The sequence below is a fragment of the Culex quinquefasciatus genome, chromosome 1 (genome assembly GCF_015732765.1).
Source record: "Culex quinquefasciatus strain JHB chromosome 1, VPISU_Cqui_1.0_pri_paternal, whole genome shotgun sequence".
Classification (NCBI taxonomy): Eukaryota; Metazoa; Arthropoda; class Insecta; order Diptera; family Culicidae; genus Culex; species Culex quinquefasciatus.
The window spans coordinates 29,399,233-29,425,369 of NC_051861.1; the positions used below are offsets into that span (position 1 = coordinate 29,399,233).

The 26,137-nt window shown below is 39.0% G+C and overlaps 4 protein-coding genes across 7 annotated transcripts; 2 read left to right on the forward strand and 2 right to left on the reverse strand.

The window, feature by feature from the left end:
• Positions 1–574: 574 nt before the first annotated feature.
• On the reverse strand, positions 575–6,124 carry LOC6039508. Of its 4 annotated transcripts, none has more exons than XR_005276848.1 (6): positions 5,876–6,124; positions 4,886–5,107; positions 2,000–2,067; positions 1,500–1,943; positions 1,006–1,445; positions 575–943 (listed from the first exon to the last, which is right to left on the reverse strand). XR_005276848.1 is itself a non-coding variant. In XM_038249860.1 (5 exons), exons 3-5 carry the CDS (start codon positions 1,830–1,832, stop codon positions 1,410–1,412), a joined length of 312 nt encoding a protein of 103 aa, XP_038105788.1. In that variant the 5' UTR covers positions 1,833–2,067; positions 4,886–5,107; positions 5,876–6,124; the 3' UTR covers positions 963–1,409. The 4 variants fall into 4 exon arrangements, 1 of the variants encoding a protein (XP_038105788.1); XR_005276846.1 differs by having other exon boundaries at positions 1,500–1,682; positions 1,740–2,067; XR_005276847.1 differs by lacking the exon at positions 4,886–5,107 and having other exon boundaries at positions 1,500–1,682; positions 1,740–2,067.
• Positions 6,125–8,032: 1,908 nt separating this feature from the next.
• LOC6040674 (ferrochelatase, mitochondrial) lies at positions 8,033–9,590 on the reverse strand. The gene is made up of 3 exons (XM_001849983.2): positions 9,345–9,590; positions 9,108–9,270; positions 8,033–9,052 (listed from the first exon to the last, which is right to left on the reverse strand). Exons 1-3 carry the CDS (start codon positions 9,391–9,393, stop codon positions 8,092–8,094), a joined length of 1,173 nt encoding a protein of 390 aa, XP_001850035.2. The 5' UTR covers positions 9,394–9,590; the 3' UTR covers positions 8,033–8,091.
• Positions 9,591–13,663: 4,073 nt separating this feature from the next.
• On the forward strand, positions 13,664–18,338 carry LOC6040678 (annexin B10). Its single transcript, XM_001849982.2, has 3 exons — positions 13,664–13,915; positions 16,963–17,853; positions 17,918–18,338. Exons 1-3 carry the CDS (start codon positions 13,898–13,900, stop codon positions 17,972–17,974), a joined length of 966 nt encoding a protein of 321 aa, XP_001850034.1. The 5' UTR covers positions 13,664–13,897; the 3' UTR covers positions 17,975–18,338.
• Positions 18,339–22,575: 4,237 nt separating this feature from the next.
• LOC6040679 (annexin B10) lies at positions 22,576–24,602 on the forward strand. The gene is made up of 4 exons (XM_001849981.2): positions 22,576–22,716; positions 22,777–22,953; positions 23,316–24,029; positions 24,093–24,602. The coding sequence occupies exons 1-4, from the start codon at positions 22,699–22,701 to the stop codon at positions 24,147–24,149; spliced, it is 966 nt and encodes a 321-aa protein (XP_001850033.2). The 5' UTR covers positions 22,576–22,698; the 3' UTR covers positions 24,150–24,602.
• Positions 24,603–26,137: the final 1,535 nt, after the last annotated feature.

A 26,137-nucleotide genomic window follows, 5' to 3' on the forward strand; every position in this document is an offset into this window, starting at 1 on the left:
TACACACAGACATAGGCAAATCGAGTAGATTAATTCGTCTGTCAAAATCAGCTGTGTCCTTTGTTATACTACGAGCACGTGGTAAACAGCTGGTTTTTACAGACGATTGGTCTACTCGATTTGCCTATGTCTGCGTAAAAATAGTGTAAACAAAATCAGCTGCTTGGAATTCAGCCAATCACAATCGATCAAAACCAAAACAATACTTTAAATACAAATACTAACACAGAATCGTGGTGTGCGTGAGAGAAACCGTGGAGATCTCTATTGTCGTTAGGTACACGGAGGATCGGCATTACACGAAATCGAGTTCGATTACACGAAATTCAGTTCAGGTACGATTACATACTTTCGTGTAACAGGGGTCGAACTGGATTTCGTGTAAAATCGAAATTGAAATGTTTCACCGGGTGAAAATTGCATATTGCCTACATTTGGGCGTTTTTGGATTTTCTTTGGGATTCCTATTAAGAGAAATTAAATTTCAATTTAACTATTAGATTAAACAATGTCTTTATTTTTTTCTAAATTCCATACAATAAATAATGAAAAAACTAATTTTACAATGCTTTATATAATTAAAGTTTCTGACCTAATATCAGAAAATCACTGAGTGGAGCACTTCGAGGCCGTTCCAAGTTAAATATTCCGCCCACCGGTCCTAGCTTGTTCGCTTCTTGGAGTAACCTACGTAACTCTCTTTTGGCAATTGCCATCATCCGGATTTACCGGTCCTGGCGGATGTCACGGAGTTTCAGCTCAATCACTCGGAACTCTGTCTTGTTTCTACTTGCAACCAGCTTCCGGAATGAATTGACCGCGAACAGATGGCTTTCAACCCGGATCGATCGCTCGTTGCTGGTGCACAAAGTCGATGATTTTTTGGAGACGTGGCTCAACTTTCGCGTTGACCTTCAGGAGAGAACAACCCGGCGGGTGCCATCTGGAAGGGAGGGAAACATTTTATCAGTGAAATCAAATATTTACTAGTGAGAAAGAACTTACCAGAAATTGGTTGATAAACCTGCACGACCTTCGCCCGAAATCTGTCCATTCTGAGAGTCCTCACCGATGGGTGGACTTGCTGCTGGTTTGGAGCGATGAAAGGGACGCTTCGCGCTTGCTGCGGCTTCTGCTGGAGTAGAGGGGGAACTGGGCCGGCGGGACGACTTGTTCGTGGTACGTACTCGGACGGCGAGGATCGCCGGTAGTGAGCGATTTCTTCGCCGAAGTTCCAGTCGACGCGCACCTGCCGTTTCCCACTTGGAACGAACCGCCAGTTTTGAGCTACTCCTCCGAGCTCTGCATCGGAACGCCGTCAATGTCCTCCGTGGTGTTTAGCAGCATCCCGTCGTTGTAGATGTCGTGCTTGAGCACTGGCGTGCTGGAATCTGTATCGGCAATTCCCTTCAGCAGGCGGGCACTTTCTCCGGTTGCTTTTCGACCTGTTGAGAGATTGTATTTTTGAAATTGTCAAACCAATAAGTAAATCTACTCACAATCGCAATTCCCAGGAAGGTGTGCTGCAGCCTAAGCAAAAAGTCCTTCGGGTAGCCCACTCCTCCCACGCTTTGAACACGTTCATCACGCGCGACTTGAAGCCCTCGGCTTTGAGACGGCTGTCCAACTGCATGTGGTAGGCGAAGAGATTCTTGAAGATGCCCAGCAGATTCTTCTCCACGCTGTAGGATTAAAATGTGATGAAAAATCTGCTGTTTTCAAAATTTAAACATTCTTACGCCTTCCGGAAGAAGCTCACGTTCGATACCTTGCCACTGCAGCTGTGCAGTGTCCGAGATCAGGTAGATGCGGGCGATCTTCCGCTTGAGCATGGTTTTCGTTGTTCGACAGCGACTCGGCGAACCACTCGCAAATCTCCTCGGCCGCGTCGGCGTGCTCGATGCAAAAGAGCACCGCGTCGCCGACCTAAGCGGTCACGTTGGCTTTGTTTTAAAATGGATATGAATTATTGAAGCTTGACCAGAGTGAAGCGACTTACGCCGCAGAAAGGTTGCCCTTGTTGTAGTAGATGCCGTCCAGATCCACCAGCAGCTTCTCGGGCATTCCCTGGGTGTAAAAGTTGATAAAAGAATTAAAGAATTAAAGAATTAAAGAATTAAAGAATGAAAGAATTAAAGAATTAAAGAATTAAAGAATTAAAGAATTAAAGCATTAAAGAATTAAAGAATTAAAGAATTAAAGAATTAAAGAATTAAAGAATTAAAGAATTAGAGAATTAAAGTATTAAAGTATTAAAGTATTAAAGAATTAAAGAATTAAAGAACTAAAGAATTAAATAATTAAAGAATTAAAGAATTAAAGAATTAAAGAATTAAAGAATTAAAGAATTAAAGAATTAAAGAATTAAAGAATTAAAGAATTAAAGAATTAAAGTATTAGAGAATTAAAGAATTAAAGAATTAAAGAATTAAAGAATTAAAGAACTAAAGAATTAAAGAATTAAAGAATTAAAGAATTAAAGAATTAAAGAATTAAAGTATTAAAGAATTTAAGAATTTAAGAATTTAAGAACTTAAGAATTTAAAAATTTAAGAATTTAAGAATTTCAATATTATTTGAGATTTTTGAGATTTCCGTTTTTTTTTGTTTGCAAAATTGTTATATATTTTATATTTTTTAGTGTTCAAAATTTTTTTTTTTTAATTTTGTTTTTTTTTTGAATTTTGTTTTGTTGTTGTTTGTTTTTTTTTTTTGAATTTTGTTTAGTTTTTTGGAGTTTTGAATTCCAGATTTTTGAAATTTTGAATTTAGAAATTTCGGATTTTTTTAATTACGATTTTAGAAATTCTAAAATTTTAAAAAATTTAGTTAAAAATACTATTAAAATATAAAAAAAGCTTAAAATTTTTGAAATTTGAAATCCCATTTTGAATGACGGCGCATTAATTTTTGAATGTTATGATCTTTTTATTTTTCGCCAAGAATGTTTAGATATTCGAAAAAATAAATTTACGAAAAACCCGAAATTCTAACATTCAAAAACACTATTTTTATCAAAAATTGAATTCAAAATCAGGAATTTAAAAATTTATGAATGTAAGAATTTGTGAATTTATGAATTTCAGAACTCAAGAATTTAAGAATTAAAGAATTTAAGAATTTAAGAATTTAAGAATTTAAGAATTTAAGAATTTAAGAATTTAAGAATTTAAGAATTTAAGAATTTAAGAATTTAAGAATTTAAGAATTTAAGAATTTAAGAATTTAAGAATTTAAGAATTTAAGAATTTAAGAATTTAAAATTTAAGAATTTAAGAATTTAAATTTAATAATTTAAGAATTTAAAATTTAAGAATTTAAGAATTTAAGAATTTAAAATTTAAGAATTTAAATTTAAGAATTTAAATTTAAATTTAAGAATTTAAATTTAAGAATTTAAGATTTAAGAATTTAAAATTTAAGAATTTAAATTTAAGAAAAATTTAAGAATTTAAGAATTTAAGAATTTAAGAATTTAAGAATTTAAGAATTTAAGAATTTAAGAATTTAAAATTTAAATTTAAATTTAAGAATTTAAAATTTAAATTTAAGAATTTAAGAATTTAAGAATTTAAGAATTTAAGAATTTAAATTTAAGAATTTAAGAATTTAAGAATTTAAATTTAAGAATTTAAGATTTAAATTTTAAGAATTTAAGAATTTAAGAATTTAAGAATTTAAGAATTTAAGAATTTAAGAATTTAAGAATTTAAGAATTTAAGAATTTAAGAACTTAAGAATTAAAAAATTTAAGAATTTAAGAATTTCAATATTATTTGAGATTTTTGAGATTTCCGTTTTTTTTTTGCAAAATTGTTTTATATTTTATATTTTTTAGTGTTCAAATTTTTATTTTATTTTTAATTTTGTTTTTTTTTTAATTTTTTTTAAATTTTGAAATTTTGACTGTTTAGTTTTTTGGAGTTTTGAATTCCAGATTTTTGAAATTTTGAATTTAGAAATTTCGGATTTTTTAAATTACGATTTTAGAAATTCTAAAATTTTAAAAAATTTAGTTAAAAATACTATTAAAATATAAAAAAAGTTTCAAATTTTTGAAATTTGAAATCCCATTTTGAATGACGGCGCATTAATTTTTGAATGTTATGATCTTTTTATTTTTCGCCAAGAATGTTTAAATTTAGAAAAATAGTTCTACGGGTAAATCCCATATAAAATTCAAAGGCAAATTAAATATATCCACTATAAAATTAAAAATAAATAAGGTTAAAAAACATTACTCTAAACTCAAAAGAAATTACATATTCAGAGCAGGATATATTAATAAATGAGTTAAGTGTAGTAATAATTTTATTTAAGAAATTCTTAACCATAAATTTAAAAAATAATCGCTACATAATCTTCATCTTAATTTTCGACGGTTCGTATTAAGAAAATACAAACAAACATTTTCAGAAAAAAATCTATTAATAAGAAATTGAAATTGCACTCAATGGAAAAAAAAAACAAATTCTCGTTATTCTTGATAATATTTTTCTTATTAACTTGAAAGTAATTCTATCTATTTATCTATTTATTTATCAAAATTGCCATCCGCGCGAAATCCGCGTCTGAGCAAAATTAGTCAGCAAATCCGCGCAATCCGCGCGAAACGCGCCATCCGCGCGATCCGCGCCGTCCGTAACAACCCTGCCTCAAGACGAGGCCGCACCGCAGTCGGACTTGGGTTTCCCCGGGGACTGTGGAATGTTCAGGTGATCGGAGGGACAAACCAAGAAACGACTAGTGCCGCGCCGGTTGCCCTGGTTGCGGCCGATACGGATCTGGACCTAGACTGCTCCGATGCACTGCACGAACGGGCCGAACCGCTGTGACTGCGGCTTCGGCTCTGACGTCTTTGTCGGGGAACACGAAGGGGACTTACCGAGCTGGCACGATTGTCGGATCAGCAGCGGCTTACGGAGCCAGATCTAATGCCGCGAGCGGCTTTCCGGGAGCTGGTTTTGATCCTCCTCTCCGGACTTTCCAAGTTGCTTGTCCTCGATTCTCAAATGTTTTCTTCTCCAGGTCTGGGCGCACGGATACTTCCGGTAGGCGAAATCCGGGAACACGTTCTATTCGCTGTTGGTTCGCGTGCGTATCTAATCTGTGAAAAGTATTTTTAGCTGTAGAAAACTTTCAATTTTTCAACAATAGTCGTGGCCGTCAGATTTGACAAAAATCCGGACAGAAGGTAACATTGCACTTCCCCCCCGAGTGGTACAATTTCTCTTCTCCCAGACCGAAAAACCAAGAAGTCAGTTGAATCCGGCCACAAAATTATTCACCTCCCGTGATTCGTGGTTAAAGCAAGATTCCGGTTCCCCCAGACTGGAAAACCAAGAATCACGGAGAGGTAGATAATTGTGTGGCCGGATTCAACTGATTTCTTGGGTCTTCGGTCTGGGGAAAGCAAACTTCTGCCTTCCGGTCGATATTAAGGCAAATTTGGTTCCCCCAGACCCATGAACCATAAAATCAATCGAATCCTACCATAAAATTAACTACCCGCCCGTTATTTTTGGATATCCGGTAAATTTCCTTGAATTCCGGCCGGAAGGTCAAAATTTGCCTCCCCCAGACCGAAGAGCCAAAAAATCAATAGAATCCAGCCACAAATATATTCACCTCTCCGTGATTCTTGGTTTCCCCGTCTGAAGGAACCGGAGTCTTGCCTTTTCCAACCGCAGCCGTCAGATTTTAGCCGTTTCCTACCAGAAGGTAGAATTTCGCTTCCCCCAGACTGGAGAACCAAGAATTCAACCGAATTCGGCCACAACATTATTCGCTGGCCTGGTATTGTTGGTTATCCAGTTTGAGAGAACCGGAATCTTGCCTTTTCCGGCAGCTGTTCACAAATCCGAGCAGAACTTACCTGCAACACCTCTTGCTACCAGCATCCAAATTTCACTAAGTCCCGATTTGACAGCGGGTGAAATGATTCCGCAAATTCTTCAAAATTTTTCTAAGTCCAAAAGTTACACTTTTTGCAGTTCGGAACCCTGAACTGGAAAAGATGTAACTTTTACACTTTTTGCAGTTCGCCTTTTACACTTTTTTCAGTTCGAGGGTTGAAACTAGTCGGTGGTGTAAAATCGAACTGCAAAAAGTGTAATGCTGATTCTCCGTGTAGTGACGCGACGATGATGATTGTACGGAAAGGGTCTATTTGCATTTTATTGTAGTTGATGAAATCTTGTGTTATTAAATTTTATTCTTATATTTTTACCATTATCCGAAGGCCTCGGAAAAAAATCACTTCGAATAGGGACCATCCAAAAACCACGAGGACACTTTATTGGAAATATAAACCTAGGCTGGGTTTGGTGTGTTGTTTGTACTTATGGCATGGAGACGACTCCTACACCTGGAATGACTTAACGGCCTAACAACCAAGGCCGGGACCGACATTTTACTTCCTCATCCGATGGAAGGTTGCAGCAGATGGGAATGTCCATAAACGACGAAATTTTCAAAACGCTCATATTGTTGCCCAACCTTACTTGAGTATCTGGGCACACTAGTGTCAAAAATACTAAATAAAAGACGCTTCACTCTTCTTAAAAACAACTGGGTTATACTAAAACTGTTCGTTACAATAAACTATTGTTTGCCTGCATTTGTTTGCAGAAACGTCAGCCTTCATACATTTGGCTTTGGCAAACTGTCAAGCACAGCATTAGGTTTTACGCCGACTCGATTTTTAGGTTAGAAATTTGACAGCTTGGCTGCACTGTTTACGTTTTCTGCACGTGTGTCTCAGTAAAAATGTGTGTGCGTGTGTGCTCGTGACGTCACGCTGTAAAACTTAATTGAGAGTTTGTGTGTTTGTTTGCCATAGTCTAATAGCTCCTTTAGGAAACCGGGTAAACGTATGTAATGAAATGAACACAATAACTTAGGGAGCATTCTTTTATTACGTCACGCAAAATTTTGGATTTTTGACCCCCATTCGTAACAAATCGTAACAGATGAGCGATCCCCCCTACCCACCATGTAACGCGTAACACTGGGTCTTTTTAAATTTTTTATGAGTGCTTATATGGAAATTTTGCGTTACGTAACATAATTTTTAATCACACCCCCCTCCCCCAATTTCCGTAATATTTCTTAAAAGACGCCGACACCCCTACCCCCCTATTTTCCGTTACGTAATAAAAGAACGCTTCCTTAGACGAATTGAACCGGCGTCATGCCGTCCGATCAACGATGATAAAGGAAGAACCAATTTTATCAAGGATTTTATGACTAGCAAGAAAAAAGGGCGCCGAAAAATACGATCGGACCTGACGAGCAACCGCGAGGCTCCGCTGCACGCAATCGACTGTTTTAGAAGACTAATCCCTTGTTTTAGAAAACAAAAAAGAAAAATACAGACAAACTGTTTTGATCATGGAATGTTCTTTTGGATCGAGTTTGCTACCATAAATTCAAAATTCAGTATTTAATGAGCATGCATGTGGGACATTTATGCGTACATGGGCAGTTCGCTGACGTTATATGAATAATTGGCCGATTTTGACTTTTGGTCAATAATTAGTCTTTTTTATGTATATTTTGAGAAAACTTTCAGAAAAGACCCATCAACAAATGACGTAGAATTTTTTGAGGAAATAAGGTTTTTTTTGTAGAAATTAATTTCTTGAATAAATTTTGAAACCTTTCTCTTCTTTTTTTGTTGCAATTTTAAATTTCTTATAACGTCAAAATGAGTAGGAGTATGTTTTCATAAAGACAATCAATTTGGATTTTTTTTAGATAAACGACCTTGGGACGAAATGTAATCATTCAGCTTATTCTGCTCACTTATTTTGATGATTTTTTTTACATCGGGTGTGAGCAGGATGGACTGAATGTTCACACAAATGGTTTGACTGAACTTTTAAATCAAAAAAATCTAGTTTTCTTTTTCAAAATAACTAGTGATAGGACCTTTTGAAAAAGTAAGCGATAATTATTTATCTGAACTCAGATTTTTTCAACACCAGCTTGCGGCTTTCGAAGAAACTCGTTTAAAATGATGACAATTGAGTTCAAATTAACCTGATATCTTTATTAAACCGCACTTAATTCCCTTTTTCTCACAGCCCCTTAATTGCACATTTCCTTGTACCACTGCTTACTGGTGCCGCACTTTTCGTTAATGCACGACGGACAACGCAGCAAAAACTTCGGATTAACCCTGTTCCCATTCTTCAGGTGACTGCTCACCACATCCGTCATCGCCTCGATAAACAGCGGGTGGTCATTCGGGGCGGCCGCCCGCCCAATCTTCTCCGCACCCACCTCGTGCGCCAACTCCTGGCAGTACTCAATGTCCAGCTCGTGCAGCGTTTCAATGTGCTCGTTGACAAACGCAATCGGCACCAGGATAAAGTTCTTCTTACCTTGTTTGACGTAGCCCTTGATGGCGTTCTCGGTGAACGGTTCGAGCCAGGGCAGCGGACCGACCTTGGACTGCCACACCAGGCAGTACGGGTTGCAGTAGTTGAGCTCGCCCATCACGTTCTGGACGGTGGCACCGACCTCCGAGGGGTACGCATCGCCCCGGTTGACCGCTCGCAGCGGCAGGGAATGGGCGGAGAAGAGGATGATCACGTCCTTGCGCTTCTCGGCGGGGAATTTCTCCAGCTCCTTGCGGATGTTGTCGGCGAAGGTCCGCGCGAGCAGCGGATGCGTTCCCCAGCGGTCGATAATGCTCCACTTGGCGTTGGACAGGCCGTTGGTGTTGGTCTTGTAGTGCGTGGAGATGGCGTTGAAGCTGGACCCGGAGGTGGCACAACTGTACTGTGGGTACTGCGAGAACAGGACGACCCGTTCCGGCTGGTCCGCCTCGACCTGCATGAGGGTGTCCTCGGTGAGGGGTGTCACATAGCGGAAGGCAACGTAGTGCTTGTGGGGTGCAGTCTCGGGGGACACTTTGTCAAGCTGTTTGCAGAGCAACTCGCCTTGCAGGTTGGTCCACTTGAAGATCGGGGACCCGCCACCGATCTCGGCGTACTTCTTCTGAACTTCTGGCGTGCGTCGCTTGGCGATCCACGGTCCGAGTTTGCTAAAAAAAAGGTTTCAAGATTTGAATGAATTCTTGAAATATGAATTGAAATTACCTCTGAACCGGCAGCTGAATCATATCCCGATCGGTCATAATCCGGAGCAGATAGTCGTGCACCTGGTCCGTGTTTTGGGGGCCGCCCATGTTCAGCATCACGATGGCGGTCCGGGGCTTGGAATACTTGACGGATTGCATGCTGAAGTAGCGAGATTGTGTACCTGTCCAATAAAATCCCCCACCCGACAGGGTTAGGTAAAGTTAAGTGCTGGGATAATCAACAGAGGCCACTTACCCAGTGCCATCAGCGCACTAGCTTTCGACGTGAGCAAATTCTTCAACATCTTTGACCGGCACGAAGTTCTTCACAGAATAAATAAATGCAACACTGAATTATCAGCACCTTCTTTCTTGATAAACTCAGTGCACCTTTACGCGATTGTGCAAAATGTAGCGATAAAACACCGAAAAAATCTTCTCGAAACAGGCAGAATGTGGTGACCGGACCGGAATGATTTGACAGAACGTGCCCTCACATAACACCACTTTCCAAATTTATTTCTCTCGCAGTCACTCGTGGGGAATCGTAGTAGGACTAGAGAGAGGCGGCACGAAAATAGAGAGAGAGTGTGTGTGCGTAGAAAACGGGAGAGGGAGCATTATGCAACATAAAAATAAAACATAAAAGAGAGCGTTGTCGAGTGGGATGGCTGCTAGGGTGGTTGTAAAAAAATCATTTTGGCTTTTTTTGTTGTTTTTTAAAACGGCCTTGAGTAAGGGGTATTCAAAAACACCCGAAAAGCAAAAAAGAAAACAAATTACCTTGCCCTGATATACAATGTAAAAACTAACAGGATATCGTTTCAATAAAATTACAATTACAATCAATATTTTGTAGTTTGTAATTTGAGAGTTCATTACGATATCCTGCATACTTCTGGAGTTTTTTTTAAAGGTTCAATAAACCAAATTTTCAGTTTTTGAATTTTGGGTTTTTTAATACCTAAAGGCTAGTACGCTGATCGGAAGGAAAGGGGTCAAGAAATGGCTTTACGAACAGCAGAACAAAGGAGAGGGAGCGATTTCTTGGGACTTTTCTTCACCCTCTCTGGCTTGCTTTCGATGCCGCCGCTGCCCATTTGAAATTTTTCTTGAACGATTCCTTCCGAAGTGCATACACCGCTTAAAAAGCAAAAACTAGAAATTTGGTTTATTGGACCTTTCAAAAAAATAAAAATAAAAATTCCAGACTTATTCTAGAAGATGGGTCATACTGGGGAATGGGATAGAACCCAAAAAATTTTTAATTATGATTATACTTTGCACTGATCTTATCACATAAAGTTATACATTTATTGAACAATGTAAAACCAATGTATATTTTATTTGAAGTTTTGTTTCTCCCCTTTCAAAATTTTCCAAATTTTCCAAAAAAATGAGGTCAACAAAATTGGCTAAAAATAGAATGGAAATTGTTATGGAAAGTACAATCGATCGAAAACTGTTTAGAATACATTTAATTTTTTTTTTTTGAAATTAAATATGTCTTTATTGATTTTTCTTATAATAATTACATTTCATTTACATTCTAAGTGCTTTTCATCTTTGTTATATTTTTCGTTTTCTTATTAACTGTTCACATTCATTTATTTACTTCAAATTGTTTTACATTTTTGCATTGAATCGAATACATTTGGGTAAAAAAGAAAAAAGAAAAAAATCACTTTAACAACTAATCCTTACTTAAAACTAAAAAAGCAAATTCATTGAAATATTCAAAATCATTGGAACGAGTAAACTACGAACTGTATTTTAAGATAAATCCTCCAAGCGTTCTTACTTGTTCCTGGCGAGTTTTGCACCCTCGCAGTGTTGTTGTCATCTCGATGAAAATGTTCAGAAGTGCTTGTGGTGAAAACAGGTCACAGCTGCCTTCATCCGTTAATGCTGGTTGGCTTTCCCTCGGTTGCTGATTGAAGCCAGTAGGTGTTGTATTCTCTACAACTCTTTGCCGCTGATTCAACGGCAATCGCTGCAGATTTGGAACCACTCGAACAGATCCCGCTCCAGGTGACGCCAAAGCAGGAAAATCCACGTCCGTGAAAGTTGGTGGTGTTTTGCGACGATTTGGTTGGTGCCTCGTCGTCGCTTGCTGCCGAATTTTCACAAACTCAGCTCGTTTTGGGCAGCTTCGATTCTTGGTCGAATGGTCGCCACCGCAATTGAAGCATTTGGCTTCGATGTTCTCGTTGATTGTGTTGCAAGCTTGAGTTTTGTGCTCACCTCCGCAGGTTGCACAACGACTCTTGATGAAACAGTTCCTTCCACCATGTCCAAACTGCAAGCAGTTCGAACATTGCGTCACGTCAAGGTGCAGTGGACGATAACGTTCCCAAGTCACGATGATGTTGAATATTGCCCGAACTGCCTTCAGCTCAGACGGCGTTGTCGATCCTTTCTCGAGATGAACCAGGTACAGTTGATCACGATACTTGATGTCTTTGTTGTGTCTCGTCATCTTGAAGACTTCGATCACGTTCAACTTAAGAGTTTTGAGCTCTTCTTTCAACACACTCACATCCATGTCGTACAGGCCACGGAGGACCTGTTTCATGGGGCGTTTACCTGGATCGTCATGGCTGTAGTATTCGATCTTTGTGTTGTTCAGGAAATCCCGAACGTAGTTGTAATCCTTTCTGGTAGGTAGCAGAATTTTGAGTCCATTAGCACACAAGCAAATGGAAGCTCGTAAAGCACAAGGTTTGATAAATCCGGTCAGCCACTTTCGCACCGAATCCGATGACGATGTTTTCACAAAAATGGGTGGCAACTTTTCCCGTCATTCAAATTCTTCCTTCTCGCTCACGTCCACAGGGAGAGTATCGAACTGGTTTCCAGACGAATTTTGAGCGTCCTTGCTCAAACTGCCTGGCTTTGCAGGTAGCGCTTCGGCATTCTTTAGCTTCTTCAAATCTACCGATCCTGCTGGTGAGGACCGCCTCTTTTTCTTGCCGTGAGGCATTTTTTGCACTATTTTGCACTTTTTAGCACTTTTTTGGTTTGTGAGGGACGCACGTCTGACTCGTTTCTCTGCTGATCGCAGACTATAGAGGCGGTTTCAAAAACACCCAAAAAGCAAAAACAGAAAATTTGGTTTATTGGACCTTTTCAAAAAAAACTCCAGACATTGTATTTGAGGTGTCGTACGAATTTTGGTTTTTGAGACCACAAGTCAGGACAAAAAAAATAGAACTACAATTTAATTTACAAGCCACGGTTTCAACATTTCAGTAAAAGAATTCAAAATGTTTCGTCAGATTTTTTTTTACGCTACTGACTTTTTATCATGTTTTAGTTTGATGTATACTTACCTTCCGAAAATATAAATCAATCAAAAGATTTTAATCGCGTGTTTCTCAGTTGAAACTTTTCGAAAATTATGCGTAGAACGGCAGATTAGGTTTCAACAACCTTCGGCAAACTAAAATGATTCTCAAGCAGGTATTAGACTACGGCAAAAGGGTGGTTTTTGTAAGAAATCGTCATGTTAAAAGCGTCAGATCGTCAAATTTGATTACAAATTCAACATACCCGAAGTTCAAAATTTTGGGAGAGGGGGTGGATGAGAGAATTTCAAAAAAGTGTCCACGTGATTTGTGGATGGTTCCGTAAGCAAACACTTTAACACCTTTAACAAAATAACGTTATGAATTGTTAAAAGCGTCAAATCGTGAATTGTTTACTTTATAGTTTACAGAACAGTGTCCAGATTTTGTTATAAATCATGTTTTTTTTATATTGATTATATATATTTTCCCCATTTTCACAATTTATAGATGCTTCAAATCAGAAAAGCTAAATAAATGAGTAATTGTTATACTGATCTTGCAAATCAACGCAATGACTAATCCATATGCTATCGTCATGAAAAAAAAACCACTAGCGCGCGTCTCAACTTTAAAGTTTACAAGCTCAACCCGCATCACTTTAAGAGACTTGTGACGTCTTTTTTTGTGATTTTAGGATTACGCCTCGGATTACGCGTAAACCAGTTTGCTGCTACGACAGTGTGCATTCATTGACGTGGGCTAATGTGGCTGGTTGAGTTACCTTCACGCAGCAACATATCTGGAGTTTTTATTTTAAAGGTCCAATAAACCAAATTTCTAGTTTTTGCTTTTTGGGTGTTTTGGAAACCGCCTTGAATCAGGGGTATTCAAAAACACTCAAAAAGCAAAAACTGAAAATTTGGTTTATTGGACCGTTTCAAAAAAAAAAAAAAAAACTCCAGATATTAATCCTTTTGAAGTTTTTCAAAAAGATTTCTGCACATTTAGGTACTTTTGCCATACTTAAAAAAACATTTTTTGAAGTTTATGAAAAATTACTTTCAGGGTTTTAAAGAAATTTTGTAATTTTGCCATGCAATTCGTCAGACTAGTATCACTTTTAATACTTTTTGAAATGTATCCCAAGTTACGTTTGAGTGTATTTATGCCGGCAAAGCGTATATACAGAGCGTTCGAGAATATACTTAACGACTTGTATGATAGTATGTTTCGCCTCTCACCGTTACATTGCATTGCAGCCACTTGTAAATACCCGACCAACGGCAACGAGAACAGTCGTGTTTGGTACAGCAAAAAGGAAAGTTCGCAAACAAAATTGAGCTCACAGCATTCAACCTATTTTTTTTATTGGTTAGTGAAATACAATAGTGACTCATTGTCTAGACGAGCAGAGCAAATCTGAGTTATCTGGATTGTCTGAGATAAATAAAAACCGTAACGAAACCACAAAAAGGAACAAATTCGCAATAAATTAGTCACCGATAAAACTCTTCGAAAAATGTCGTGGTACTACACAGTAAGTATCAAACAACAGATTGTTTCTGGGAAATTCTATCTTTGACGGGGGCTATTTTTATCTTGTGCAATGATTCAAGATGGAAAATCCATTCGAGGAATTGTGTTTCGCAGAGATACAATCGAATGCATTCAGTATCATGCGGAAATATCGACTGTTTGGCCAATAATTACAGTAAGTGTCAACATGTTGGATTACTATCCCTATCACGACCTTATTGCCGATTTGCGTGACCGCCATGTTTAACAAGGTTGTGTGCAGTTAAGTATTGGCTTAACCATACTGGCAGCACAACGCATTCGTGAACCAAGTTTACTTGCAACAGCAAATGTTGCTTGAGCCGTGCAGATAACGAAATTTATTTAAATAAAATGCTTTAGATTGTGATGTTTTAAAAAATGCTAAAAAAATCCAGTTCCCTTGAACTTATCGTTCATCGCCTATCTGAGAACAAACCACAAGGTAAACATTTATTTTAGCATCACTCGCTGTTATTCGATGCATCGCATTTCGTTCGCACATTAAAAAAATAGATGAGTAGGAAAAAAAGACTTATTGAAACATAGAACAACATTTATTATGAATTCATAGTGCAAGCATTTTCAACACTACTATTTCAAATGAAACAATAAAATTTCAAATTATGCTATGAACATATTTCTACTAAATTTTATGTATGTGCACGAAAACGACCTTCGTTTACAACCCAGCGAGGAGTATCCAAAAGGTGTGACTTGTTCTCGCGGCTCACATTGAATCCACGGGTAAACTAAGGCCACGTGAAACGCGTTGTTTAGCAAGTTAGCAGCAGACTAGTAATAATGACGCGTGACCACACTCACACTCACTTTTTACACGTCCTACATTGCCTGTTGCTACAATTGTGGTAATTGTGATACGAATTGAGTTTTAATTTAATGTAAAGTGTCAGTAAAGTAAAAAAAGAAATCATGCTCAAAATAAACTCAATTCACGAATCATCACTGCGATTAACATAACGCAGTAGGCCTAACCACTTGAGTGACTTCAAACCTGGGTGATGAATAGAGAGAATGCGTAACGTGATTTTCGAATGATCCCACTTTGTTTACATCTACAAAGTAGGGGACTGTTCAAGCACAAGCATGACTTTTTTCTTACTGGTGAATGAGCTGTTTAATAATCAGTAGTATGTGTTTTATTTTGTCTAGTTTTAGGCATTTTTTCCTAAGAAATTGTGTGTGTGATCGATTAGAAGAGGTTTTTCTTTTTTATGGATGACGAAGATCTGCGGCGAGAGTGTCATTCTGTGATGTCGCAGATAAATTCCCTGGCTGATTTTGAAATCCTGCAGCTCTTTCTGGTCCAGCAAAAAAAAATTGCTAATTCTCGCGAAGCTGATCCAACAAAGAGAGAAAATTTTCACTAAACCAGTAGCTTTTCAAACGGAATCAAACAATAACTTTAGACAGCTTCTGGATGGATACAACCGCATCGACTCCATATAAATCTTCCATTCATTATTTAAAAAAATGACTAGCTTTTAACTTTCTTTAGATTTCTTGACTTCAACGCCATGTCTTCTAAAGCCACACATTTTTCAATCTTGCAAAAATAAAACAATTTTTAAGTATCGATAACAATACTCTCTACTTTTGGCGAACAGTAAATTGGTTCCACTTTGACAGTTTGAAATTGAGGCCGTTTTGTGAACCACTATTCAGCACCCAGCTTTAAACCAATTCGAACTGTATCCAGGTTTTTAAGCGAAGATGGCGTTCGAATGGTGAACGCCCGAAATGTCAAAATCGCGCAGTAGCACCAACATTAGAAAAAAAATGTGGCTGTCATGCCATGGCACACTTTTTCCGTAATGTTGGTACCACTGCGTGATTTTGACATTTCGGGCGTTCACCATTGGAACGCCATCTTCGCTTAAAAACCTCGATAACACCAAGTAGGGGACATTTTCGTATGTTTGGCAGGTTCTGCACTCGTCCGTCACTCCATCAAATATGCTGCACAGTTAAAAAATTGTGTAAATTTGGAAGGTGTAGTTTTGGAAGGTTGAATATTACTTCTTTTATGATGTAATTTTACCTCAATTTAGACGGAAAAAGCAAAATTACAACAGATAAGTGGTAAAATTACCATTTTCAGAGGTAAAATTACACATTTTTTCTGAAAAAACATGTACCCCTTCCCAGATGTAATAAAACCATGATTTTTTTCTGTGTGTGTGTTTTTTTTGTATTTAAACAACTTATTTTGTAAAACTATTGGTAAAAACTTTCTTGCCGCTTGAACTATTTATCATTCGAATGCAGTTGAAAGCGCTATTTATGAGCTGGAATTGAACGTCAATGTGCTGATATGGCAACATTAAAAGTACGATGGAGTTAGATGCTGTTCCCCTACATAGTGCATCCTTTTCACGATTGTGAATGATCAGAAACAAATGCACGATGCAGTGATTGTTAACAAAACGGTACATTTCTTGGATTAGTTTTCAAAAGGATGCAAGAGCCATTTGTAAACAATGCCGATTTTGGATCAATTTCAACCTACCGAGCGGATTCGCTAGTTCGAATGAACTGCATTTGAATTAGCGATTCAGAATTCGCTAATTAAAACGATTGACAGCTGTCCAAACCTTAAAACCACGTGCTCGGAAATCATAGAACAATGAGGTTGAATGTAAACATCAGTTCGACAACTGGTTTTGACGTTTGAATTAGCGAACAAAAAAGTTTTTGCCTTGTCAAAAAACCTTTCAAAATGTGTGTTTTTTTAATAAACATTTTGTAATCTTGGAGTTTGGGTGCTATCCACAAATAACGTACCATTTTCTCGAAGATTGTAGAAATTTGATATTTGATAAGAAAAATGATAATTATTTAAGTCACGTTTCGTCAAGCAAATCACAATCAATCTAATTTTAATTTGAATTTGTTTATTCGGTGACGTGCCGTCCGAGCAACAAAGATATGGAGTGGATATAGTTCAATATTTTAGGCCCCTCTATCTGTTCTTGAAATAGGTCATAAATTACAAATTTCCATTTCCAGCCCAAGCCAACGGTGCTCCCGGCGGAAACCTTCAACCCGTCGGCGGACGCGGCCGCCCTGCGCAAAGCCATGAAGGGCTTCGGCACGGACGAACAAGCCATCATCGACATCCTGTGCGCGCGGTCCAACTGGCAGCGGCAGGTCATCTCGGAGACGTTCACCCGCGAACTGGGCCGCGACCTGCTCAAGGATCTCAAGTCGGAGTTGGGCGGAAAGTTTGAGGACGTGATTTTGGGGCTGATGCTGCCACCGGTCAACTATTTGTGCAAACAGCTGCACAAGGCCATGGACGGAATCGGTACGAACGAGCGGGCCCTGATTGAGATACTGTGCTCGCAGAATAACGAGCAGATGCACCACATTTCGCGGGTTTACGAAGAGATGTACAACCGACCGTTGGCGGAGCACGTGTGCACCGAAACGTCCGGCGACTTCCGTCGGTTGCTCACGCTAATCATCACGGGGACACGCGAAGCACCCGGTACGCTGAACCCGGACCTGGCCATCACTCAGGCCAAACAGTTGTACGACGCCGGCGAAGGCAAGTGGGGCACGGACGAGGCCGTGTTCAACAAGATCCTGGCCCACTGCAGCTTCGACCAGCTGGAGTACGTGTTCGAGGAGTACAAGAAGCTCACGGGACGCACCATCGAGCAGGCACTGAAGGCCGAGATCAGCGGAGATCTGTACGAGGCGTACAGTGCGATCGTCGAGTGCGTCCAGATGGCACCGCACTTTTTCGCCAAACGGCTGTTCGAAGCGATGGACGGTCTGGGGACGGACGACACCACCCTGATTCGGATCATCGTGTCACGCTCGGAGATTGACCTGCAGAACATCAAGGACGAGTACGAGCAGATGTACAACAAGACGCTGACGAGCGCCGTAAAGGTAGGCTGGCAATTTACACCCTAATTCCGGGGTATTAACCGAACATTGTTGTTGATCTTTACAGAGCGAAACTTCGGGCGACTACAAGAAGGCACTTTGTGCGTTGATTGGCGCTGCCTGAGTTACACACTCCTCCGGCGACGATGGAATCTCTACAACCTCAGAAACCACTTACAAAGATGAACGCACATCTTTTATAAATGCTACATGTTTTACAAACGTAAGGAAGTATTGTTAATGTTATGACCGTAAGCAGCAGGAATAAGTGCCAAGGACAAGCAAAGTTCTTTTTTTTTAATGTTTAGCGAGCACTGTGAACTTTTAAATCGTTACCAAATTTCTAGTGTTTTTGATAATAGGCAATTTAAAGCACTTACAAATGCTTAAACGAAATAGTTATGTTCAACTCCAACGAACGCTTTGAATGAAACTTTTATGTACTGAGCAAATTTCCACTAAATATAATTATCGTTGTAATGTCGTAACTGTCTCATTTATTAATATCCGAAACTAACTTTTCCCAACTCTTTCTATTACTTCAGTGCTGAGCACAGAGGCATCGATTAGCTGTGTCGAATCAATTACTGTCCTATTTACACGTATTTAATACCTCGAAAAGAAGTTTACCAACATTTCTTGTTTATGTTTGTTTCAGCTGGGGGCGTATTCTCTAGTCGCGTGACTAGAGTTGCTCTGTTGGAGGACTCCAAACAACGTCGTGACTCGAGTCACGCGACTTTGAGGATAGACGCAATTAGTTCGCAGACAGTTCTTATCAGCTCTTATCTGTTAAGCAGGGCGAAACCTATTACGTTATTGATTTTTGGACAAGGTGAAGATTTGAGCGATTGGTTTGATTGATGTTTTTATGCTATCAGACGAAGTACATTGTATTGTTATCTAATAATTTGTTTGCCATTTCAATTTGAATTGTCTGTATCTTTGGGACTCCAAAATTTTTATTTTTGTTTTATAAAATATACTTTTTTTACCTTCTACATATTCTTCTTTCTTTGTAAAAAAAAGTATTTATTCCCATGACCCATGGAGAGTATCGGAGCCGCAATTACAAAGCAGATTCAGTGGCTATTTCTTAACTCAATGTTAGTCTAGAGTTTTTTTAAAGGTCCTATAAAGTATTAAACTGAGTAAGAGACGATTTCTAGACGTTTTTGATTTTAGGACCCTTTCAAAAAAAAAACTCTAAGCTTAAACTTTTTGCCATGTGCAAAGCGGGCTGTCAGACTTTATTGGCGTTTTTCTCTAAACCCATAGTTGATTTACGGGTGCCAAGATATCTCGACATGGGATGGACCAAATTGGCTGAAATTTGAGGTCAAGACTCTCAAGATGTATCCCGTGTGCATGACGAATCCCAATTTTTTAAATTTGCCTTCTTAAAACATACAAAAATCAAAAACTAACGTTTTTTTTATGAAAAACATAAACATATTTTTATCTCTTTTATATTTTTTTTTTTGAAATTCGGGCTTCGTCATGCACACGGAATCGGTTAAACGAGTCTTCACCAACATTTTGAGCCGATTTAGCAAGGGGAAAACCACTCTGCTCATTGCCCCCGAGTAGGCTGTGCCCTAAAGGTGCCCCAACGTGCCCGATGGTGCCTGAGTGAGCCAGATACCAAGAAAGAAAACAGGACGGTACATAGCAACCGTGTTACAATATTTGTTTATATTGTTTTTACAATCCTGTCAGCGTTTAGCTTTCGGTTTTCCAAAGATTTGATTATCAAGTTTTTTTTTATTCTGCTGTATGAAATCTATTGTTGCAGAGTTTTGATTGTTGGCAAGATGTGTTTAATCAAACAATAGAATGTAATTTGTTCAAATACTTTTCTCTTTTAGGGATAAACGATTGAAAAAAATAATTATAAAATCAAACACAAACGGAATGCATCCATTGATTTTATAATCCAATCCAAACTGAGTGAATGGGTGATGCGTGTGTGGCCTTCGAGCTGGGCGCGTCCTGCTAAAACGGGTCGTGTGATTCTCCCAGAGAGGTTCGGGATAGAGAACCGCTCCCCCTAATGTCGTTTCAGTGGCTCGATCCTCGGTGATCGACAGCCGTCAGCACGAAAAGCTGTGGCAATCGTCTCGGTCCAGCGTTGTAGTCAAAAGTGGTCATCACCGAACACTGAACCTGGTCCTACACCGTACACCAAACTGGTCCTACCCAGCTTCCCCTGTTTCCAAAAATCACGGCGATGTCCCTAGCTGGTTCAAGAGCTGTTCCATGTGGCTGAATAGTTAACCTTGCTTATTGTATGTTTCGACGAAATGAACATTATCAATAAAAATTCAATAAAATTTTAGGGAAAATTAAAAATCTTTTTATTAGGCATTTCAATAATATTGAGGTCTATTTCAACAACAATCACATACATAGCCATTTAATGTACACAAATCAACGACGAGACGAATCCTACACCTGGGATGACTTAACGGCCTGACAACAACTAAGGCCGGGACCGAGGTTTTACTTCCCATCCGAAGGAAGGCTGGAGCAGATGGGAATCGAATCCATGATCATGCGCTTACAAAGCGGACAGCGTAACCATTCGACGTTATCCATGTTTAAACGTCGTCGTTCAAACTTTGAATTCAATGTGCCCAAATGCTAAATAGTGAAACGATTCACAGTGACAAAACTAATTTCTAGACCATAAACGTTATTCTGTTTTTCTGTTTCACATAAAAGTACACCAGAAGCATATAACATTGCTTTTATTCCTGAAGAATTTAAATACATTTTAAAATATTTTCAAATTTCAAAATTAAGCTCTTGCATGCCGTATTTATTATCTTGAAATTGTGCTTCAATCAAAATATCGAGTTTTTTTTCCAACATCTACAGAAGAATAATAGGTTCGTTATTTATGATTTAAAAATTACTTTCCTTACGTTATAAAAATAAAAAGATCAGCAACAAAAAGATTTCACGGCAAATTTTTAGCTCACAAATCAATTTAACAAAATGCACTTGCAACCAGAAACAGTTCTTCTGACAACTAAAAATGTTAGGGACAGAATCCTGATTACTTTGATATTTTGAATTGGATTTTCTAACTGTCAAAGTCAGAATGAAAGGTGCCGAGCATGTTCCTGAAGGTGCCTGAAGGTGCCCGAAGGTGCCCGAGAACGTGCCCGATGGTGCCCAGGGCTCTTTGATGAGAGTGGTTTTCCCCTTGCGATTTAGTCAAGACAGTGTTGAGATATCATGGCACCCGTTTTTTTGAAACTGCTAACTTGAAATTGCTATATCTCGGCAATGATGCAATCAAATATCTTCAAATTTGTTTTGTTAGTAGGTGAAAATGTACACTCAAAATCTAAGTAGGCCAGATAACGCTCTTGGTCCTCTCTTTAAATGTGAAGGATTCGAGTACCTGTCAAATGGCCTACTTTCAAAACTAAAAGTTTCAATGCTGACAAATTCATTATAGCACTCTTTTGAGTGCTGAAATGTTCAACTTCAGCACTTGCATCGAAAAGGCACTGAATTGTTTTTCTTTTTGCGTGGGTCGATGGTGTAGAATAGAGAGCATATAATATAGGTCCTTTGTGTAGAGTAGGCCTGCCTGACCTTTTTGGCAAAGTTTTCACATTTATTGGTTATCTGAAAATCAACAATGAAATCATGAAAATGGGCATATGTCATTTAAATGATCAAAAATGTAAAAAAGAGCAAAAAAAGATTGGGCAGGCCTGGTGTAGAGTGTAGATTGGAATTTTTCAAGTTGAGATTTGGTCGACACTTTGAAAACTTTGAAAAATCTTTGCAAAGGAATTTATATGTGAGTTTTTTAAAAGGTCTTATGAACCAAATTTTTGTTTGGTTTCATTGACGTGCCACACGAGCTACGATGCTATGGGGTTATAATCTTTGTTCCTTAAATTCACAACTAGCACGGACAACTAGTTACTAATTAGAAAAATAAACATTTTTTACGAATTCTTTTAGGACAAATTGCTCTCTTTTTTTAATGAACCCACTGTTATTGATCACATCCTTAAATCCTTCGATTTTCTTGTTAAATTGTTGACTATTTTATTTTCCAATCTCCTCATTTTTTTTACTTTTGCTTCCTTTTAAAACTCAGTTTAAAAAGTTAGTTTTACGAAACAACTATCTTTATTCTAAATTTTTGCCGTTATCGTCATAATTTATGCACTTTTTTTATATCATTTTAAAATTCTCTTGCCAGGATCAACCAAACTCCTGCACAGGTGGAAGCTAATGTTTGACCGAATATTTACAGAAAATTGTAAACAATAAAATTTATTGTATATTGTATTTAAATGATGTAGGTTTCAGGCGCTTCTGCTTTGGTGGCTTTCCCTACCGAATAAACAATCAATCAATCAAATCAAATTTAGAAAAAATCAATTTCGAAAGTTTTTACGATTATTTCATTAATTTCTAAATGTTTAAAACTCAAATGTTCGAAAAATGGAAATTGAGAGGAAAAGGAAAATTGAGTGCACGAGGTCACGAAAGCACACCAACTGAAATAATATTTATTTTAGATATTTTTTTAAATACAACTTAAATGTAGCAAGATGCAACAATCTTGTACCGCAGCAGTACATGCAACGCAACATTTTTCTTTGTTGCACGACCATACAGATACATTCACGTTACTAAAATACCACCACGCCAACTTCGATTCCAACACATCAGCGCAGTTCACACAGTCTTGTGTAAAACCGTCGACAGACAAGTTCACGATCGTCGCAGGTCCCTCGTGTCCGCAAACAATTTTTCCCGAAACTTTATTTAAATTTTACTGATAAAACCAGTTTTATTAACCAACCGCCAAAAATGTCCTGGTATTACACGGTGAGTAACATTCAGTATTTATGAATGAAATTTGGTTGAAATTCTGATGAAATCCGCCAGCCCCGTCCGACCGTGGTCCCAGCGGAGGAATTTGACGCCTCGGCCGATGCCGCTGCCCTGCGGAAGGCCATGAAGGGTTTCGGAACCGACGAGCAGGCCATCATCGACATCCTGTGCGCCCGGAGCAACCAGCAACGGCAGGAGATATCGGAGGCCTTCACCCGCGAGCTGGGACGGGTAAGTTTTGCGATGGGAGTGAGGAGTGGGATGGCGTGTTATGTTTTGTGTTACATTTGGGATGCTCAAGTTGGTTTGAGATGATGCGGTTTAAAAATAGATTTGTTAAGATCTGTTGCTCTTGGAGACAGCTTTTTTGAAAATAATTCTCAATGAAACATTTTGGATTTTTAGAAGATTTCTAGAGCATAGAAGAATATCTAATTAAATGTTCAACCCTAATTACCAATTACGCGCAGACTCGCCAATATCTATTACGATAATTGGATCCGTTTGCTCACCATCCCACGCTAATTTGCAGGAAGTGTTCATATCTTATTTGTTCTTGAAACGAAAATTAAACTCAATGCTCCACTTCACAGGACCTTATCGAAGATCTCAAGTCCGAGCTGGGCGGCAAGTTCGAGGACGTCATTATCGGGCTGATGATGCCTCCGCACAAATATCTGTGCAAGCAGCTGCACAAGGCCATGGACGGTATCGGCACCAACGAGGGAACCCTGGTCGAGATCCTCTGTTCTTTGTGCAACGAAGACGTCAAGACGGTGGTCGATTGCTACGAGGAGATGTACAACCGCCCGTTGGCCGAGCATCTGTGCAGCGAAACCTCCGGAAGCTTCCGGCGATTGCTTACGATGATCATCGTGGGGTCGCGCGATCCCCAAGGAACCGTCGATCCCGATCTAGCCGTTGAACAGGCCAACCAACTGTACAACGCTGGCGAGGGCAAACTCGGCACGGACGAGGCCGTGTTCTACAAAATTCTAGCCCACGCCAGCTACGATCAGCTGGAACTGGTGTTTGAAGAGTACAAAAGCCTGACCGGACGTACGATCGAGCAGGCGCTGAAGGCCGAACTGAGCGGAGAACTGTACGACGCACTTAGCGCAATCGTCGAGTGCGTTCAAATGACGCCTCACTTCTTCGCCAAGCGACTTCACAAGGCCATGGACGGCTTGGGAACGGACGACATGACCCTCATTCGAATCATCATCGGCCGCTCCGAGGTCGATCTCCAGAATATCAAGGACGAGTTTGAGCAAATGTACAATAAATCGCTATTAAGCGTGGTCAAGGTCAGTGTTGACGACGGCCATCGATTTACCAGTATGACTAATCTGTTGATTCTCTCGTTACAGGGCGAAACTTCGGGTGATTACAAACGGGCACTGTTGGCACTCATCGGTAACGCCTAAGGGACAACACACATGCAACGCAGAGCAAACACAGACATTTCAATGTTCTACCACAACTTTGTCAATTTAATTTGTCTAGATCTATATCTGTAAGAAGCTACTAACAGGCTAACCTCGTTAAGTGTATTGAAGCGGAATACTCGAAGCACAAAATCTCAAAGTTGATCGTTGATCGCGCCAAACTGGTTGGGGTAGGGAATTCCCCCCCTTTCCAGCAGATGCCTTGAATCTCTGAATGAATGAAACCAGTTCGTACTATATGTCCCTAAATACCTACTAAACACCGCCGTGTCGTCGTCTGTATTTGTTGTGCAAACGCCTTCGTCTAAGCAAAGCGAACAAAATAAATCTGTTTTTGTCCTAAAACTGTATGCGTGAATTGTGCTTTATTGTAAAAGTCAGGACATTAATATGCGCCACACGAATGGATAATAAATTTTTCGTCACAAATAATGCCCGCTGTCGATTGAATGTGGTGCAATTACTGCATTTTTTTATATTTTCTCAACTCATTCCATCTAGATGACACGTGGAACGGCAGGTGCGGTTTCCCTTAATGCCCGTTACGTGATTTTAAAACATTGTGCCGCGCAACATTTCGTGTATGCAACATTTATATTGCGTAGTAATACATTATACTAGTTTAAGTGGGCACCATATAAGCCACTTTTATATTAATGTGGGAATTAGAATCTATTAACCCTCTACGACAGATTTAACAATTCGCGGGAAACTTGGTCCTGGAACATATGTGAGCGCGATGTGAACAAATCGATCAACTTTTACTCCGTCATCTGTACACCCACTAGCATACTAGATGGTGTAAGGACATAGGACATAGGACGCCCTTGTTCTCAACACGTAACCCCATGTCCATTCCAGGGAGTCCTTATCACACCATTGACCCACAGATCATAACTCTAGGGAGTTCTTGGATGAGCCAAGACATCCACACTCTATGAGCTATCAGGATATAAACCGAAAACCCAGCGACCACTTGCCTGCTACGGCGGTAGATCTACAGGCCTTAACTCCAGGGTGTCCTTGGACATCCCAACATAACATGAAAGTGTTCTACATTACTCACTGAAGCTTATCGGGTATGATCTGGAGTTACGGTAGTAGATCTACAAGCTTTAACCCCAGTGAGTACTTGGATGACCTTAAAAACATCCCAGTAGGTTGTCACAACCATGTACTGTAGCCTCCAATACTCACTGAAGCCGCTGGATAGGATCCTTTGTTCAAAACGTTAAACTTCAACTTGTTTTATTGATGGGTCTTACTCTGAATTTTTTGAAGTTTCTGATGACCTAGAACTTCCCAGATGTTTCAAAACTATGCTAATATATGTTTCTAATCTAATCTAATCTAATCTAACCCTAGCGCAGCCAGTCTTTCGAGGGCATCCTGGAAAATGCCTTAGGTTGATTAACGCCTAGCATCCTCTTGTCATTATTAACAATTGCAGTGCCCAATGCAATAAATTGCTTTGAAACATCACAAACGTTAAAGCGGCCAGGCCAACTGCGTAAAGTTAACCGCAAAGATGATTCGTTGAATTGGTTTGAGTTTGAACACGAATGTTCAAACAGCACACAGAAAAAAAAATCATGGTAATATTACATCTGGGAAGGGGTACATCTTTTATGTCAGAAAAAAGGTGTAATTTTACCTCTGGAAATGTGTAATTTTACCACTTTTCTGGTGTAATGTCACTTTTTCAGTCTAAATTGAGGTAAAATTACATCATAAAAGAGGTAATATTCAACCTTCCCAAATTAAAGCTTCCAAATTTACATTATTTTTTGCTGTGCAATACAGTTCTGAATCTACAGGGGAGGAAGAAACGTGGGGATCCCCCGCTCACGTTCCTGTTTGTTTAGGCAATTTATCGTTGGGAGCCACCATGCTAAGAAGTTTTGGTGCTCCGGGACCCTCGGGGATGGGACATTGTATTTCCACAAATGCCCTGGACACTATTTGCC